Source organism: Gouania willdenowi, chromosome 19, assembly GCF_900634775.1.
Source record: "Gouania willdenowi chromosome 19, fGouWil2.1, whole genome shotgun sequence".
Taxonomy (NCBI): Eukaryota; Metazoa; Chordata; class Actinopteri; order Blenniiformes; family Gobiesocidae; genus Gouania; species Gouania willdenowi.
This window is the reverse complement of record NC_041062.1, coordinates 23,095,703-23,113,353: the sequence shown is the minus strand read 5'-3', so window position 1 is coordinate 23,113,353 and position 17,651 is coordinate 23,095,703. Positions and strand designations below refer to the sequence as shown.

Here is a 17,651-nt window from a genome sequence, read left to right as displayed (position 1 = left end):
AATAAAGATTTCAGAGACCGGGGACCCCCACTGTAGCTGAAGGTGGTTGAACACAGACATGAACATTGAAGAACAGTCATGTGGAGACAGGACCATCTATAAGGGGGAATAAAGGGGAGAGATGTTTGGGGTCCATCCATAAAGTCAGTAAAATGATGGTCCATTGTTCTATGAATCTGTGATAACCACATTTATTTATTCATCTGAATAATATCCACTGTTATCCAGGAGGTTTAGTATTATTTTGGCCATCGATAGTATATATTCATCTTAAAGATGTAAATCATAGTTTAAATCAGAAATAAAATGGGTTAAAAGGGAGCAAAAATGGTGGAAAAGGTGGTAAAATTAGATTTTAAAAACCACAGAAACTGGTTGAAAGTTTCAAATTACAGCGGCCAAAAACGGACAGAAAAAGTGGTGAAAAGGGTTCAAAGTGTCAATAATGAAAAAATGGCAAAAATAAGCATGAAATATGGTGAAAAGAGGTTAAAAGTGACAATAATGGGTCAACATAAGTGATATGAGGTGGAAAAGTGGTAGAAAAAGTTTAAAAGTGCTGAAAATGTCTTCAAAGTGGAAAAAGTGTGCAGAAAAGGTATTGAAATTTGATTAAGTGGCAGAAATGGGAGTAATGTAACAAAAATGCAATAAAAAGAGCAAAAATATGGCAAGAAAAAGTGATGAAAATAGGTAAAATATGATGAGTTCAGTGTAATTGCAGAAAAAAGGCAATAATAAGCAAAGATTTGCTCAAATTGTTAAAAAAAAATTCTAAGTCTCTTGAAAGCATCTGGCAACCACCTCCTAGTGTCTCGTGATCCGAAATGAGGTCCTGACCCAAAAGTTGAGAACCTCTGGCCTACGAGACACGACAGACGAGAAGGTCTTCTGGCTCACCTGTTTATTTCAGTTTTCTATCCTCCAAACCAAAATACCACCAGTGACTTTCTTTGATAATTAATGAAACAAAAACAGTCTGAGGTGTGTGTGTCACTCACTGTGACAGATCCCAGTGTGTGTAACAGGCTGGATGTGTAGCACAGTGTCTGCGACTCTCCTTTCAGGACTCCAGCCAAGTGTCTCCACACACAACGCAGCATCTCCTGCACAAGTGAGCACACACACAGATACCTGATAACTAACCTGCTAAAAGCAAGATAAATACAAGTGATAGATTATTTGGGGAGACCTACACAGCAACAGCGTCTAAAAAAGCGTCTAAAAAGACGACAGTGTCTATTCTACAAGGCGAGGAACAGCTGCGCCATTGGATTCCAATTCACTTGTTCATTCAAATAAACAGATGAAGCCATGTGAGCCTTTAACTGGCAGTTCAGTTAAAATGACTACTACAGTAGAATAACATATTAAGTGGAAATGAGAAATCAACCAAAATCAGCAGGTTAGCGTTTGACGTTTCCATTCATCTCATTCTAGTTAATGGAGAACATCAGCTGCAGTACAGACGCCCTCTGTCAGTTCATAAAGTTACTGACAGCTCATTGTTTCACATACAGACTCATGATCTATCTTTAATTTAATATTACAACCAGGGTTGCAAAGGAGCGGAACATTTCCATGAGAACCTAAGCGTAGCACTTTCTTATTTATTTGAATCAACCAGAAATTGGGGGTAAATAATAGTTAAATAACTAATGCTGATATTTTAAATTAGATGATGCCAAAATATATTTTCCAAACAATAATTAACACCTCTGTTACAGGCCAAACATCAATTTGAAAAGTTTGCTGTTTATTACCATTAATTCCCACGAAAAGTGTACAACTTTTAAGATTCTCTAAATTTTGCAACCCTAGTTAAAATACTATTTCTATACTATGTTTTTCAAGTGTATCATTTTTTAATGGATGATAATATTCAGATATGATAGTTATTTAAAATTACTCCCTATTTCTGATCAATTCCAATAAATCATTCCCACGAAAAAAAAATATTACATTTTTGAATATTTCCCAAATTTCCATTGAAATTCACTGGAAAAGTCCCACCCCTTTTGGAACCCTAGCACAGGAATAATTTGTTGCAATGTATGACAGTCGTCCTGAAGTTTCTAATCAATCATAGCACTTTGTAAGTTCAGTTTTCCAATATTCTTTTCAAATTTTAATTCTATCAGCTACTGTAGAATATTGACCAAAAAAATGCAAAGATGAAGCGTTCTATTGGTGTCCAAATAGTACATCATAAAGATGTCCACAAAGATAGAAATGGCCTTGTAGAATAGGGTATACACTTTAAGATTCATACAAACAAATTCACTTTGTGACATTATTAATCACTATTGTTCAAATGTATGTGATTTGTGATGTAGAAGGTGTTTTGATTAAAACCAGGCACACAACAAGAGGAATCCTTTGAGTGAGCAGACGTCAGCACATGGAAGCTCAAGGTCATTTCATGCATTACAAGCAGAGACGCAGAGGACAGCGATCAGGCATTACTTAGCTTAAATGTTTCTATAGATCAACTATTAAGGCTTTATTTTTCTAAATCTAGTGAACTGAAAAAGCCTGCAGCCTGTGTTGCTCTGCATTCATTTATTTAGCTCAGCAACAACTAAAGACAGAGGAGGGGAAGTGATGTCATATCCATGACATCACATGATCTTCATTAATGGTACCAGTAGTGAAAATGTATAGAACAAAAAATGTGTTTTAATGTATTACCAATAAACAAAATACCAGTAAGTGCATCTTTTAGTCAAGAAAACACACTAAAAGGAGTAGTTAGGTGTTGGAAATGCAAAAATATGATTATAAACTGTGATGAAAGCTGCGTGAAAGGATATCTGCTCATTGATTGGATGATGTTCCACTACCTCTGAGGATCAGCACCTGACGACGTCCTAACCAACAGGTAAGTTCTCCTGACAGAGTTCATCATTTAGCCACAAGAAAATAAGAGGGAACAATGTAGTGGGGGTGTGGTTAGTGCCATGATACCCCCCCATAGTATCCCCCGTCAGCAGAAACATAGTAGTGCTCTGAACAAGTACGTTTACAAGCTGTATTCAACCACTTTCTGTGAAGGAATTCTGTAGGACCGCCTCTGGTTTCAGACGTAACTTTGGCTTTGTGCCCATTAGCTTAGCCCATTAGCTTAGCTCACAGTTCCTTCTCTGAGCAGCTCAGTGGTCCTCACATATCACCGAATTTAATCTGCACGTAAACGTTCTAAGTGTGTATCCTGTACCGATATCATGGAGCCAACGTCTGCATAACTCTGACTTTAGTGTTTAGTTTCTGTGGGTTTTACTTCTTGTTGTTATAGCAACCATAGGCTTTACACTTTGCCATTGTTCAGAAATTGTAGACCAATGAAACATAGTTGCCTAGCAACAGCTAACAGGAATCAACAAACGAGTGTCATATCCTGACAACAAATGGCAGCTCTCCATAGTTTATGCCCCAAGATATAAAGTCTTTCTAAAAAAGTCCTTTTAATGTGTTTTTTGTTTGTTGTAAAGGGTGCACATATCTGTTTATTACACATTTATGTGTTATATACATTTCCACTCCAGGCCTCTTTAAGATGGACTGGTTGATAAACAGCACGTCACCAGAATCACTGAAAGCAACATGAACTTACATGCAAAGGTGTTTAATCAAGATATTGATTGTTGATATTCCATAAACCAGAACTAGAGAACAAACGTGAAACTATCACTTCATGCAAAAGTAAATCAGGACTCCATGATCTTCAGGTTTGTATTGAAGTAAAGCAGGAAAAAGCAGGACGAACGGGGAACCACAGACGGTTTAAGACCTTCTCAACGGTGAAGACTTGATTGAAGAGCAGCGAGGGTTGAATGACAAGATTCCACAGGGCGGTGTTGTAAAGTGTGTGTGTGTGGGGGGGGGGGGGTCAGCAAGCAAGTGAAGACAGGTGGGTCATCCCATGTTGTTTCAACAAACGGCCTACGTACTTTGGTCTCTAAAAATTCTGAAATTGTTCTGTAATTATTCAATAGGCACACTGTAAATGTTTTGTTTGATCGGATTAACACTTTTGAGATACGACCTATTTATTTAGTGAGGGGGATATGTGTCGATTTTCACTCCTTATTTTTCTTCCAATTTGCTTCCAATATCTCAGAAACTATGCCGCATAGAAAACTGAAATTTGGTATATTAATACAGCTCCACCTACTCTCTCAGAATGTATAAAATATTTGCTATACATCCGGTGGACATGCCAGCTCCTCAAAATTGGAAAAAAGTAAACAACGTAGCATATGCTCCCTGTAATTTAATCAACTTTGAGCTATGAACATAGACTGTTCACATCACCAATGATTAGTCACATTTATGCATTGGTTCTTGGGTGACACGCTCTTGAAATAAAAAATAAAAAAAACACTTTTTTTTTTTTTTTTTTACTATTTTCATTGGCCTATGTGGGAATGTAAGAAAACCAGATCTCTGTTTTAATTTATAGTATAAAAGTTACTGTTTCTTGGGATATTGAGAAATTATTCTTCATGCAACTTCTTCATTTTTATTTTGGACCCAAACTTTGGGGCTTTTTCATTACTGGCCGATATTGAAAATCCATTACTGTGCAAGAGGTCATTGTAGTTTGCCTCTGTGTCTAATGATCATTTATTGGTTGTTAGTAAAGTTACAGTGTGCCTATTGAATAATCACAGAGTAATTGGTAAATATTTCAAAGTGCGTGGGCCATCTGTTGAAATGACATGGAATGACCCAGGTGTGTTCTCAATGGAGTGCAAAGCCAGAGGATTTAGGGAGGGTGGCGAAGGGTTGACGGGGGCGGGGCTTGAGAGGAGGATATACCTGGGAGGAAACCACTTCGGTGTAGCTGCTTAGAGTGTCCTCAGAGAACTTAGCAAGCTAGGGTAAGAGAAGAAGCTATAGTTAAAACACACAGGGAGGCTGATGCTGCATCCCCTCTGTGTGTGTGTGTGTGTGTGTGTGTGTGTGTGTGTGTGTGTGTGTGTGTGTGTGTGTGTGTGTGCGCGCTAAAAGCATGGGTTAGTGGAACCTCCGACACATGCACAGTGCATTTGAAAGACATTTAAGAGACATCAGTTGCTTTAGAAGTCTAACGTGGTGTTACATCAGCACATTTTGTGGTAAAAACATCTATGCCTCTCATTGGCTGGGACACTACTGCATAAATATAGACATTTGTATCATATGAAAACTAAAAGCAGACAATCTTCACTGAAAACAAACTAAAAATATAAAAATTAGTTGAATTTAAAGGAGTCCCCCTACAACTTTTTCACTTCCGATATGATACAGATATTGCAACCTTGAATGTGGATCGATATCAATCTGATATCAATGAGAATTATACAATTATTATTTTTTTTAATACATACTTTTATGACTTACTGTATTTCGTAGTGTTGAATGTTAGAAAAGACTTGATTAAAGCCAAACTGCGGACTTTTTGACCCATACGAGTTATTTTAAATGATTCCTCAGGCCAATATTGACAGTATTAATGCTCTGAGTGGGGGTTGCCTCTTCAAATACCGCCCATGTAAATTTGGAGAGACGGACCGTCTTTGGTCAGGTCAAGTGACCTGGAGAATGCCTGGAGAACGTATCACTTTACGGCAGTCACGTGACCACTCGGATATACTGATTGGGCAAAAAGGCTTTTGCTAGTATTTCTCCGACTGTTCGACTCCTGGTCATGGCCGAGGCAAGCAAAATGTTTAAAACTGCTTCTGAGGAGGTTAAAAAGACGCCGCAGACACCCAGCCCCCTCCGTCGACCCGCCTTCCGCTCCGGCCACCCCGGTTGCCCGTCCCCAGCGCCGAACCCCGGCAAAGGAGGTTGACAATGACGTTGAAGCCAGGGAGTAGCGGGGGAGCGCCACCGACGTGGCAAGGAGGGCCAAGTGCCGGGCCCTTAGAGCCAATCCTTAGCCCGAAGTTACAGGTCAACTACTGTCTGCGTACACAATCAAAAGACACGGGAAGCTGGCCCGACTGACTGTTTGTTGATTTTTGTGACAGTGCCGCGGCGCTTGACGTGAAAGCTACAAGTCTTGCGCCCCTTGTGGCCAAAAGTTACAAGGTGTTGCTTTAAGTAATATTTTTCAAACAGAGAACAACAATATACCTGTTTTTTCTTCATAATAAACCATCTGTGAAAGTTTGCCTGAATGTGTATGTGTACAGATTATACATGCATGCACATTGTCTGGAACTGTCTGCACTGCCCATGACATTTAGCATTAACATTACCCAGCATTAAAACATCAAAACGTCTCCTATCTCATCGTTCTTCTGTGGTAACTTTCTATGAAGTACAGTGTTGTCAGGTAGCAGACAGTCACTGGTCTATTTAAAGACACATCCACCAAAGGCTATATAAATATTTAATATTGTTCTAATATCGGCAAATAATGAGTATCAGATTATATCAGCCTGCATCTACAATTAACAATATAATAGTGTTTTTATTAGATTTACTGAAGATTATTTTACAAGGTTTTCTAGTTTATTTATTTATTCAACTGTAGAACATTCTTCTCTTTAAGGTTAAAATGTCTTTTTTGTTGCAAAAAGATTCCACTACATGTGGTGTGAATCTCAGACAACAAATGCAGGGATAGAAAATAAATAAATAAAATTGAAAAAACCAACTTAAAAAATGAAATCAAAAGAGCTTTTATTCTTTTTTTTTTTTTTTAAAACAAGGTATTCAAGTAATTCGAGAATCTCGCTGTAACAAAAATTAATAATAAAATTGAGAAGGACCCACTTCTGACAGTAACAGAAGCTTCTTTTCTGTCAGTGTGTGTAAAGACCTTACCAGACCAGCTGGGGATGCACGGCTGAACTCAGCGAGGACCCGGGCCTCCCCGAAGGCGTTCACAAGCACCCACATGACTGGGAAGAGCAGAGGCAGGATGGGCAGGACGCCCATCAGCTGCAAACACAAACACACCCTCACATCTGCACGTTCTCACCGTTAGGAAACACGTCAGTGCTTTGGGCTGCATCTCACCTGAAGCTGGAAGAAATTGTAGCAGGCAGGAGTCAGACTGGGGGCGTCACAAAAGTAGCGGATGGTGTTCACCAGCAGGAACGCCACCTGTAGGAGAGAGTGGGACGCAAAGATAACAGCGAGACCAGTCTGATTACAGTCTAGTTACGATTGTGATACATGTTTTATTGTTTAAAGACGAAACGCTCACCAGAACCACAGGACAGGCCACCTTAGTGATGACCGACTGGACCGTAAACCTTTCATTATTCAGCACCGTGACGGGCCGCGACAGGGCCAGCTCCAAACTGTTCCTGTGAGACAATCACATGCTGTTCCTTCTCCTTTCTCTGGCTGCTCCACTAAGAACTAAGAACTAATAACCAAGAACTAATAACTAATAACTAATAACCAAGAACTATCAGGCCTGGGTCGATAACACACTGTACTGGTGGATATATTGTTCCAGAACTTATTGACGATAAACAATATTATTGACAACAATTTTTGGAGGCCAAATTATTCTCTAATGCAAGGGTTCTCAACCTTGGGCTGGGGACCTCATTTGGGGTTGCAAGACACTGGAAGGGGATTGGCAGATGCCTTTAAGAAACTATGAATGTTTTTTTTAACAATTTGGGCCAATTTTTGCTTATTTTTACCATTTTTCTGCAACTACACCAAACTGGCCATATTTTACCTACTTTCATCACTTTTTCTTGCCATATTTTTGCTCCTTTTAGTGCATTTTTGTTACATTACTTCCATTTCTGACAATTCTCCATCAAATTTCAATGTCTTTCCTACACATTTTTTCCACTTTCAAAACATTTTCTGCATTTTTAAACCCATTCCACCACTTTTCCACCTAATGTCACATATATTGACTCATTATTATCACTTAACCACATGCTTATTTTTGCCAATTTAACCACATTCACAATTTGTCATGTCCATTATTTGCCAGTTTAAACAAATTGCTCCTACTTTTTAAATAACATTACTCCAACCCCTTCTTTCCCCATTTTTGCCACTTTTCAGCCAATATTGACACTTTGAACTCTTTTTTACCACTTTTTTCCGCGTTTTTGCCCATTCTAATTTGCAACTTTGAACTAATTTCTGTGTTTCTTAACATTCTAATTCACCTTTACCACCATTTTTGGTCACTAACCCATTTTATTTCTGAATAAATCAAGGACTTAAATCTTTAAAATCACTACGTACTATGGAGGAAATAATACTAAATATCCTGGATAACAGTGTATATTATTCAATTCAACTTTATTTATATAGCACAAATTACAACAAAGTCATCTCAAAGTGCTATCAAAATATAAAATTCACGATAAGAAAGAAAAAACCAAACAAGATGCACATGATGAATAAATAAATGTGGTTATCACAGAATAATGGACCATCATTTTACTGACTTTATGGATGGACCCCAAAAATCTCTCCCCTTTATTCCCCCTTATAGATGGTCCTGTCTCCACATGACTGTTCTTCAATGTTCATGTCTGTGTTCAACCACCTTCAGCTACAGTGGGGGTCCCCGCTCTCTGGAACCTTAATTTTGGGGGTCGGGGGCTGAAAATGAACCACTGCTATATTGTAACGATGATGTATCCTAATAATGCAAGTACATTTGTCAGATTTATTGATTGATTGATTATCGTCCCAGGCCTACTAATTCTAGTCCCTTTCATATATTTACCTGACAGTGTCCAGGACCGGGGTCCGAACCACTCTGAAGAGTCGGTGCTGCTGGGGGCTCTGGGGTCCTCTCTTCTCATTGGCTCGGGGAGAAGGAGGAGGAGAAAATGGAGGGAATAAATCTCCTGGTTCCAACACAATGTGCTCATCTTCCTGAGAGGGAAAAACAAAGTCGTACAGTTTCGTTTCAGCGTAGAAAGTTGGCAGCTTGAAGACACACCCCTTTTTGGTACACGTAATTAAACCAAAGACCATGTGACTGTGAAACCTAGGACACAAACTTACTTTAATCCCTCTGAGAGACACAAACGCTTCCTGGCCAGGTCTCAGAGCAATGACATCTCCTTCCACCAGCAGGCTGACAGGCAAGTTGACTAGTTGAGAGTCCCGATAGGTCCAGTGAAAAGACCACGACGGAGACGAAGGCGTGTAGAGGTCAGGATAAAACGAGGAAGGCCATCGAACCTCACCCACACACCCTGACAGATAGTCTAGGAGAGGGAACATTAATATTGATCACTGATAAACCAGGCTGCAATTTCCAGCAACGGGGCTGTGGGCTTTTCAAGGACCTGATAAATGTTAGTGAATAACAAACTTACGTATAAAGTCATTTTTTTCCAATTATACAGTGATAATTCAATATCCACACTACGTTTTTAGTGTGAACCTATGAATAGTTTTTGAGATATGACCAATTTAGTGAGGGGGGGTATATGTCGAATTTTGCTCATCCTTATTGTTCTTCCATTTTCAGCTTCCAATATCTCAGGAACTACATCACATAAGAAAATGAAAAACAGCTCCACCTACTCTCTCAGAATATAGAAAATATCTGCTATACATCCTATCTGGTGGACATGTCAGCTCCTCTAAATAGTCAAAAAGTCACTGTGTGTTTGGGTCTGGAACACATTTGGGTCTTCAGTAAATTACTTAGCATATGTCTCAGCTCCCTGTAATTAAATCAGCTTAGAGCTATGAACATAGACTGTTCACATCACTAATGATGAGTCACATATATGCATTGGTTTGAAAAATACTGAACTGCATGATAATCTCATCATAGTATGAAGGTTAATATTTCTTGGGATATAAAACAAGTTTTCTTTATGCGACCTCTTCATTTTTATTTTGGACCCCCACTTTGGGTCATTATAATAATTTATTGTTTATATATCACTAATAACGTTAAAAAATATAAAAACCACTGCATCAGAAAAACATTTACGTAATATTCTTTATGAACAAATTTATCATGTTCTACATTTTATCTTTTTTTGGGGGTGTTTTTTCTACTTCATACTTTGTGAGGTATAGCTTCTACAAATGGTAGTACCGGTATTTTGAAGGAAAAACACCCCAAAAGTGGAAGTGTATTAAGATACCAAATTTCAGTTTCCTATGTGATGTAGTTCTCGAGATATTGGAAGCAGAAAATAAAATAAAAATAAACTACACATACCCCCCTCACTAAATATGATCAAATTAAAAATGCCTATTCAATAATCATGAAACTATTTGTAAAATTTTCAAGAATTTTTTTAGACTGAAGTGTGTGTGATGTCCTGAAAATGTGTTGAAATGACATGGAATGACCCAATAATGATTGTTTTCAGCATTATGAGGTACATGTAGACTGAAGAGGAGAGCGCGTTATAGGAGTACGGAGTGTTATAAGGAGGTTCTGAGCGTCCGTCTTTCTGCAGCGAAATTTCACAGGAGTTAAGTGTTTCCATTGAAACAGCATTCAATGGAAACACATTCTAAGCGCAATTATACTTTGTGTAAATTTCGAAATATCACTTTTATTTTGCAAAAATCTGTAATGGAAACAAAGCTTGTGTCACACATGATACAGGCTGTAGGTCGTCAAACAGCTCAAATATTGATAACACAATGGAAACTAGGCAAACCTGTATATGCAAGGCGAATACGTATTTGGCAAATAGAATTGTTCATGTGAAAAACATCTTATTGTGTGTATTTTGTTGTTGAGTAATGTCCCTTTATGTTGTTCTTTTTACTAAATAAATTGAAAGTAATGCAGAAAAAACAGAAGACTGACCTTGACCTTAAATATGACCTTGCACAAAGGTCAAGGTCATACAATGTTGTTCACTGTTGAGCACTCTATCTCATTTTGTGGCCAAGTTATTGGGAAATTTTTTTTTTTTTGTGACGTCATGAACTTTGACCCCTACCGATCTTTTTAAAGGTAGGTTGTACAGCTTTGGTCCAATGAAATAAAATACTCCACTTGAGATGAGCTTTTCATAAATGTCAAACTTGTACGATAAATATTTGTAGAGATATGGAAGATTTTGCTTTTTGACACTTGTCGCGACCTTGACATTTTGGCTCCAAAAAAGGTCGACTGCACATCCTTGACATTGCCCCTATGAGATGACATACGTGTCATTAGTGTCGCATTCATAGCCTAGGAGGAGCAACACGACAAAGGAGTTGTGGAAGAAAAATAACAAGCACTCTAATGAGTGGCACTGAAGCTGTCCCCCAGATGTCCCCAACATGAACAAATGACATTTCAAACTCCACAATACCAAAAACGTGGCCTGATACAAGACAGAGCTGACAAAGCTCGACTTCAAATTGCATGTTTGTGATCCAAAGGTAAAGGACTTCAGTGAAAAACAGTTCAGAATTTGCTTTTCAACGTTGCCGCTGCCAACACTGCAGTGCTGTAACAGGATAGCAACGCAGAAGAAGCTGACTCACCGCTGAGCTGTGTGATGATGCCTTTAAGGCGCCGCACCATCTCACTCCTCTTCAATCTCTCCTGACGTCCCACGAGAAGCAGGTTCAACAGGAAGAGCAGGAGAAGAGAGAAGGCGTTGAGCAGCTCGATGCCAGAACTTCAACACAGGAAAAAGAAAAGTGATGAAAAGACAATTACACACTCACAACTACACACTGAAGTTCTTGTATTGCTGGATATCAAAATTAAAAGCCCCTCAAGTTTCCCATGCAATTATTGGGCAACTCGCCGTTTATTCCCCCACGTCCAAGTTTCTCTGCAGAACCCTAATTGAGGATAGCTACTGCATATTTGGGGTCGTAAAACACTAGTGGGGTCGCCAGATGCTTTCAAAAAACCAATAATCTTTTTTAAACAAATTGAGCCTATTTTTGCTTATTTTTACCCTTTCTCTGCAACTACACCAAACTACACCATTTTATAACCTATTTTCATCACTTTTTTTGCCATATTTTTGCTCCTTTTAGTGTATTTTTGCTACATTACTCCCATTTCTGACACTTCTCCAACACATTAATGCATTTTCTACACATACGACTTTCAAGACATATTTGGTACTTCAAGCCTTTCCACCACTTTCCCACCTAATGTCACATATATTGACCCATTATTGTCACTTTTAACCTCTTTTCACCATATTTCATGCTTATTTTTGCCAATTTAACCACATTCACAATTTGTCACGCCCATTATTTGCTAGTTTAAACTAATTGTTCCTACTTTTTAGGCTGGGCTACTGAACTCAAAATGCCAGTCACTTTGTTGTTGTTCTTGTTCTTCTTGTTGTTGTGTACACGAGTTAAAATCGCTACTCCTCTGGTATTCGTGAACGGATTAGGCTGAACTTTGGTATGTATAATCTATAGATGTGTACGCATCTGTTTTTGGCCACCCTAATTTGCAACTTCTCACCAATTTCTGTGGTTTTTAAAATCCCATTTCACCACTATTTCCACCATCTTTGGTCACTTTAAACCATTTTATTTATGATGAAAACAAGGATTTACACCTTTAAGATGACTATGTACTATGGGGAAACTTACATGATAACAGTGGATTATTCAGATAAATAAATAAATGCGATAGTAAACAGGTATCTACCTTCCCTTTGGCTGGCTGCCATGGCAACAGAAGAGTCCCAGCACCACCAGCAGTGTGAGGGCAGCTCCTGGCCAATGGAGGCAAGAGTGACGATTGCCATGGTACAGGAAGCTGTTCATCAACTGTTCCTATCAAAATAAATAAACAGTATTAACTACAGTTTTTAAAGCACATTCACAGGTGAGTTAATTCAAAAGATTGGGCTCAAGCTTCTCATATACTGTAAGTGTCGATCCAGCATGGACAGTATGGCTCTTCACCTGCACTGAGGTTCGTCTGTGCGCGACTCTTTGGTGTTGCTCCAGCAGAGCGTTGAGTTGGTCTCGGAGCTTCACTAGAGCCTGGCCTGTTGATAGGCCCAGAGTCCCAGCATCCTCCTTCTGCAACAATCACAACAATCACCGTCATGCTCTGAAGATCTTACATACAAGGCAGGCAACACAACACCTTAGAGCACCAAGTCCTCGGGATTTGAGAGAAACTTTTTTGTTTTTCTTTCACACATTTTGGGCTCAATTTGACACTGCTCAACTCAAACAAACAGAGAATGCATGCAGTCATGTTAGGGCTGGGCAGTATACAATTTTACACCAAATAAAGGTACAGTACATATTTTTGTTATGATATGAATTTTTAATATACTGCCGTACCGGTGTATTTGATTACACAACTTTCAGAATGCTACGCTGCGCCGTGTTTCAGACCGGACCCTTTTCATGTTGCACTTCTAAATAGGAAGGTAAACAGTAGCGCTCTGGTGTTAGTTGCTGTGTAAATCATACGTGTAAATGGATAAGACAGACAATTTTTTTTTTTCCACTTGTCTGCACATGCTGTCAGTCAAAGGTCAACACTACAAGAAGTGCAATCATTATGAGTCAGCAATGCATGTTTTGTTATTGCAATGAATTTAATTAATTTATTTTATTGCTTAATTGTGACCATCACCAGCCCTCTCTAAAGAAGGGTAAGAAACATTTTATTATAGGGAAGATATGAGAAGGGAGAGCAGTGTTACACCTAGGTGAGGGGGTGGTGGGGGAGGGGGAAGGGAGCAGGGAGGAGAAACTCAAGGCAGGAAATAGGGTGGGAAGAATTGACTATTTTAAAGTGAGAGTGAGATGTGAATTTGTAGTAGAACATATTGTGCTTATTATGTTGTGTAATCAAGCCAGTCTGGTGACAAGTGTGAAGCTTAGCTATAATGGTGGAGGCTGTGGACAGAAGGAAGGAGTGAGTGGTAATACCTAAAGCAGGTATTTGGGATTAACGTGTCTAAAGTTAAGCCCAGTACGAGTTTTATCCCACATCCCAAGGCATGCCAGTGCATTGTAGACCAGTGTATGCGCAAAAACCGCTACTGCAAACCGGGCCCAGGCGCCGCCCTGGGCCTGCAGATGCAGCCAGGCCAGTAGAAAGGGTGGGGGCCAAGGAGCCCCAGGCCACCCCCCCACGGCCAAGCAACCCGCCAGATGCTCCCGAGATCCCAGGCCGAGAAGCAGCCATCGCCTGCCACATACACATCCGAGAAAGCCCCAAGGAGCAGAGTACCCAGCGCATCCCGCCACCGACCCACACCCTCAATCCCCTGATGGGAGGGCCCAGAGAGCCCCCCGCCCGAGACCCCAGCAGAGGAGCCAAGGCCCATGCCCAGGAGACGGCCAGAGCCGCGCCAAACGGGCAGCCGGCAGGTGCCAAACGGGCAGCCGGCAGGCGCCCGCCGGTGGGCCCAGATAAGAAAGACAGAATTGAAAGCTCTGAAGCTGCATGTGAGCACATGCCTGCGTGTGCATGACTCTGCAACAGGAGAACAACACTCAAGGACACAGACGCACGGTTAGCTTAGCATGTTGGCAGTAATACAAAAAATGGAAAAAAAGGATCACATTTTGTAACTCCTATAATGAGAAAATAAGTCCTGGTGAAGCTGCATACAACAATGAGTATGCAGCATTTAAAGCTAGAAATCAAGCTAAAGCTAATGCTAAAGCTAATGCTAAAGCTAATGCTAAAGCTAATGCTAAAGCTAATGCTAATGCTAAAGCTAATGCTAAAGCTAATGCTAAAGCTAAGCTAGCACAGAAAAGAGCCATTGGGCTGCTGTTGCAAACTTGTATTACTACTATTCACTCATCATGACAGTAAAATAGACCATCTTAAGTCAATCTACTGCAGTAATTCCTCTCTTATCTTTAGTTTTCTTTATCCTCTATCACTTATATTTATCACTGTTATTATTATTGCTGCTGGCTTGTGTTTTTGTTTTTAGTTTGCACACTGACTACCAAGTCAAATTCCATGTGCTGTTTTTTTTTTTAAACTGTACTCAGAGAAATAAACCTTTCTGATTCTGATTTTCAACCAGTAGAAAATGCTGTGAACACCTGATTATGCATGAAAAAAAATACTGTCATGTACCGTGACATAAATTTTTGGTCATACCGCCCAGCTCTGTCATGTCAAATATTTGTAAAATTAAACACTTCTGACAGTATTGATTTAAAAGTTGGGTCATTCCATGTCATTTCAACAGACTTTCAGGACATCCCACACACTTGGGTCTCAAACAATTCGGAATTTTTTACCAATTGTACTTGTGTAACAGAAGTCTGACAGTGTGCCATTCTTAGTAGAAAAAAATGTGGCACAGGGAATACGGGAAGTTGTGTCCATCACTTATCTATCATGTAACATTTTACAATGGCGCATTTGCCTTTGACACCCATTTTGCAATATTTTTTAAATAATGATGAATCAGCTATTGAATATAACATTAAACAACAACTGAGTGCGACCAGATTACAATTTTCATTAGCAGACACAATTATCCAAAGTGATGTACAACACAAGGTGTTAAGGGACTTGCTTAACGTCCCATAGTAATAGCAACGGTTGGATTTTAAACATTAAAATAAAATAGGCTATATTTCCGAAACAGTTAAATTATTCCATGACTTCTCAAGACTGGAAAATTGAATAAATAAAGAACAATTGGTAAAAAATTTCAGATTTTTTTTTAAAAACAAAGTGTGTGGCCCATTTGTGAAATGATATGGAATGACAGTTAACGTTAAAGGGCCCATGCTAAGCTAAATCAACTTTTCTGTGCTTTAAACATCATAAAGTGTTATTAGCGCTTCATACACATGCCCAAAGTGATTTTTTCATTGATTCCCTCAATCATTAGTTAGAGGGTGATTTGCTCCTTTCTTACTACAGAGTGAACCCAAACACCTCACTCCAATTTGATGAGGCGTTCCCACTTTGATGACAAATTTGACGCGGCACTGAGCTGGAGAAGCCGCGCCTCCAGGAGGCTCTCTGCCATGATTGACATATAAACAGACACGAGAGCGAACGTGAGCATTTCAGTGTCCTTCGCGCAGTGCGATGTATATATTTTCTATAGTCTATGTATGTACCAGTGAACGCCCCACCCCACGCTCTGTCTCGAGTTGACAGAGCCAGCATGAGAAGTGGGTGGGAAGAGGGCGGGCCGTCCTCTAGCCCTACGTCACCGTGCGGGGAGGAGGAAGTCAGTGTCCTGTCTCTAGACACGCCCACTCATGAATATGCATAAGTAGGCCACAAATCAGCTTGCTTGTTTACCGTTGCTCAGAAAGTGACTTTTCAGAGGCTAAAACTCTGGAAAACAGGCGAGTTTGGGAAAATAAACCTAAAATACTATGTTACCGTTCAGTCCCATCTGCCTGGGGAGAGACTCCGTCAATTTTAGACCTGTGAGTGTTGAACAAGTATCTGCAGACGTACAAGTTCAAGATGCTAACACTCAGACAGCAGTTTTCTTTCCTCGGTCTGGAAATATGCTCTTTAACCGGCCGAGCCCGTCTGTCGGAGGGCAGGGTGGCCACGTTCCACCGCTGCCTCGCTCAATTTCAATTGGCACGCAAACTGCGTTTCCGGTTGGTCCTAAAGCTTTTGGGCATGATGGCATCTATGATTGCTGTAGTGCCGATCGGGCTGTTAAAGATCAGCGCTGGTCTCGCTCACACTGGCTGTGTCCACAGCGTCACCTCCAGCGGATGTTGATAATAACTCCGTCTTGTATGATGGCCCTCCACCCTTTTTTGGGAACCCAGGCTACTAAGCCAGGGCTCTCCGGTGGGTAGGGTGTATTTTCGCAAAGTGGTGACCACAGACGCCTCCCTGATGGGGTGGGGGGCTCTGTGCGACAGAGCAACAGTGAGCGGACGCTGGACCTCAGTACAGAGCAGGCTTCACATATTATCTGGAGCTGCTGACAGCTGGTGACTCTGGCTCCTGACGTCTCATCACAGTTTAAGAGTCCCAGTCGCCACCCCAGTGGGTCAGCGTTATAGAGCCTAGAGCTGCTTATCCTTCCTGTGTCTGTGTGTTTATTATATGAGTCTGACAGATTTCTGCAGAGGTTTTGTTACCGTGGGAAATGGGAAGATATTTATAGCTTGGGTGCGTGGGATGAAGAGTCTGAAAGCTGAACCCAGCTTGTATGTGTACATTGTCTTAAATGTGGATATCTTGGCTTTTTATGTGACAATAATGAAAAAAGTCTCCAGGTCATTTAATCAAGACTAATCCACAATTCAACGTCAATGCTTCAAGTGTCCAAAGAGGTCATCTGTAGTCCAAGAACTGATCCACACGTGCCTAAGAAACAAGGAGCTCTAAGCTTCTCACTGTCCAGTTAATGATTGCATAACAAAACAGCACAAAGACATAAAGTCAGAGATTGACGTCTGGTGGTCTTCTGTGAGTCTTGAGGCAGCACGTACACCAACAAACACGCTTGCATTCCTACACAGGTTTGACCTACACGTGCCGTGTTGTGAAATTATTTTCCTACATGTCTATGTTTAACTGGAGAGGTTTGATCTTTTGGCCCAACACGTGAATAACCTGACATGTCACAACTTTATTTAAAGGATCCAAAATGCCTGTAAAATTCTGAATGTTAGAGGAAAATATGATGTGGAGAAGTAAAATAAAAGGTCTCATTCCATCATTGGAGGAAATGCAAGAATCGTGTGATCGATGGCTTGAGGTCTTAATTTCCCTGATCAAT

The 17,651-nt window shown here is 40.2% G+C and overlaps 1 protein-coding gene across 2 annotated transcripts in view; it reads right to left on the bottom strand.

The window, feature by feature from the left end:
• Positions 1 to 17,651, bottom strand: part of tmem94 (transmembrane protein 94) — a 46,107-nt gene that overhangs the window by 19,047 nt on the left and 9,409 nt on the right. The window contains exons 3-12 of one of the 2 annotated variants that reach the window (XM_028475435.1): positions 12,850 to 12,969; positions 12,590 to 12,717; positions 11,449 to 11,585; positions 8,995 to 9,200; positions 8,711 to 8,862; positions 7,205 to 7,307; positions 7,015 to 7,101; positions 6,820 to 6,936; positions 4,822 to 4,878; positions 1,002 to 1,106 (exon numbers count right to left, since the gene is read on the bottom strand). In XM_028475435.1, the coding sequence (XP_028331236.1) occupies positions 1,002 to 1,106; positions 4,822 to 4,878; positions 6,820 to 6,936; positions 7,015 to 7,101; positions 7,205 to 7,307; positions 8,711 to 8,862; positions 8,995 to 9,200; positions 11,449 to 11,585; positions 12,590 to 12,717; positions 12,850 to 12,969 (1,212 nt within the window). The remainder of the gene's footprint in view (positions 1 to 1,001; positions 1,107 to 4,821; positions 4,879 to 6,819; positions 6,937 to 7,014; positions 7,102 to 7,204; positions 7,308 to 8,710; positions 8,863 to 8,994; positions 9,201 to 11,448; positions 11,586 to 12,589; positions 12,718 to 12,849; positions 12,970 to 17,651) is intronic. The other variant, XM_028475436.1, reaches the window with a different exon arrangement.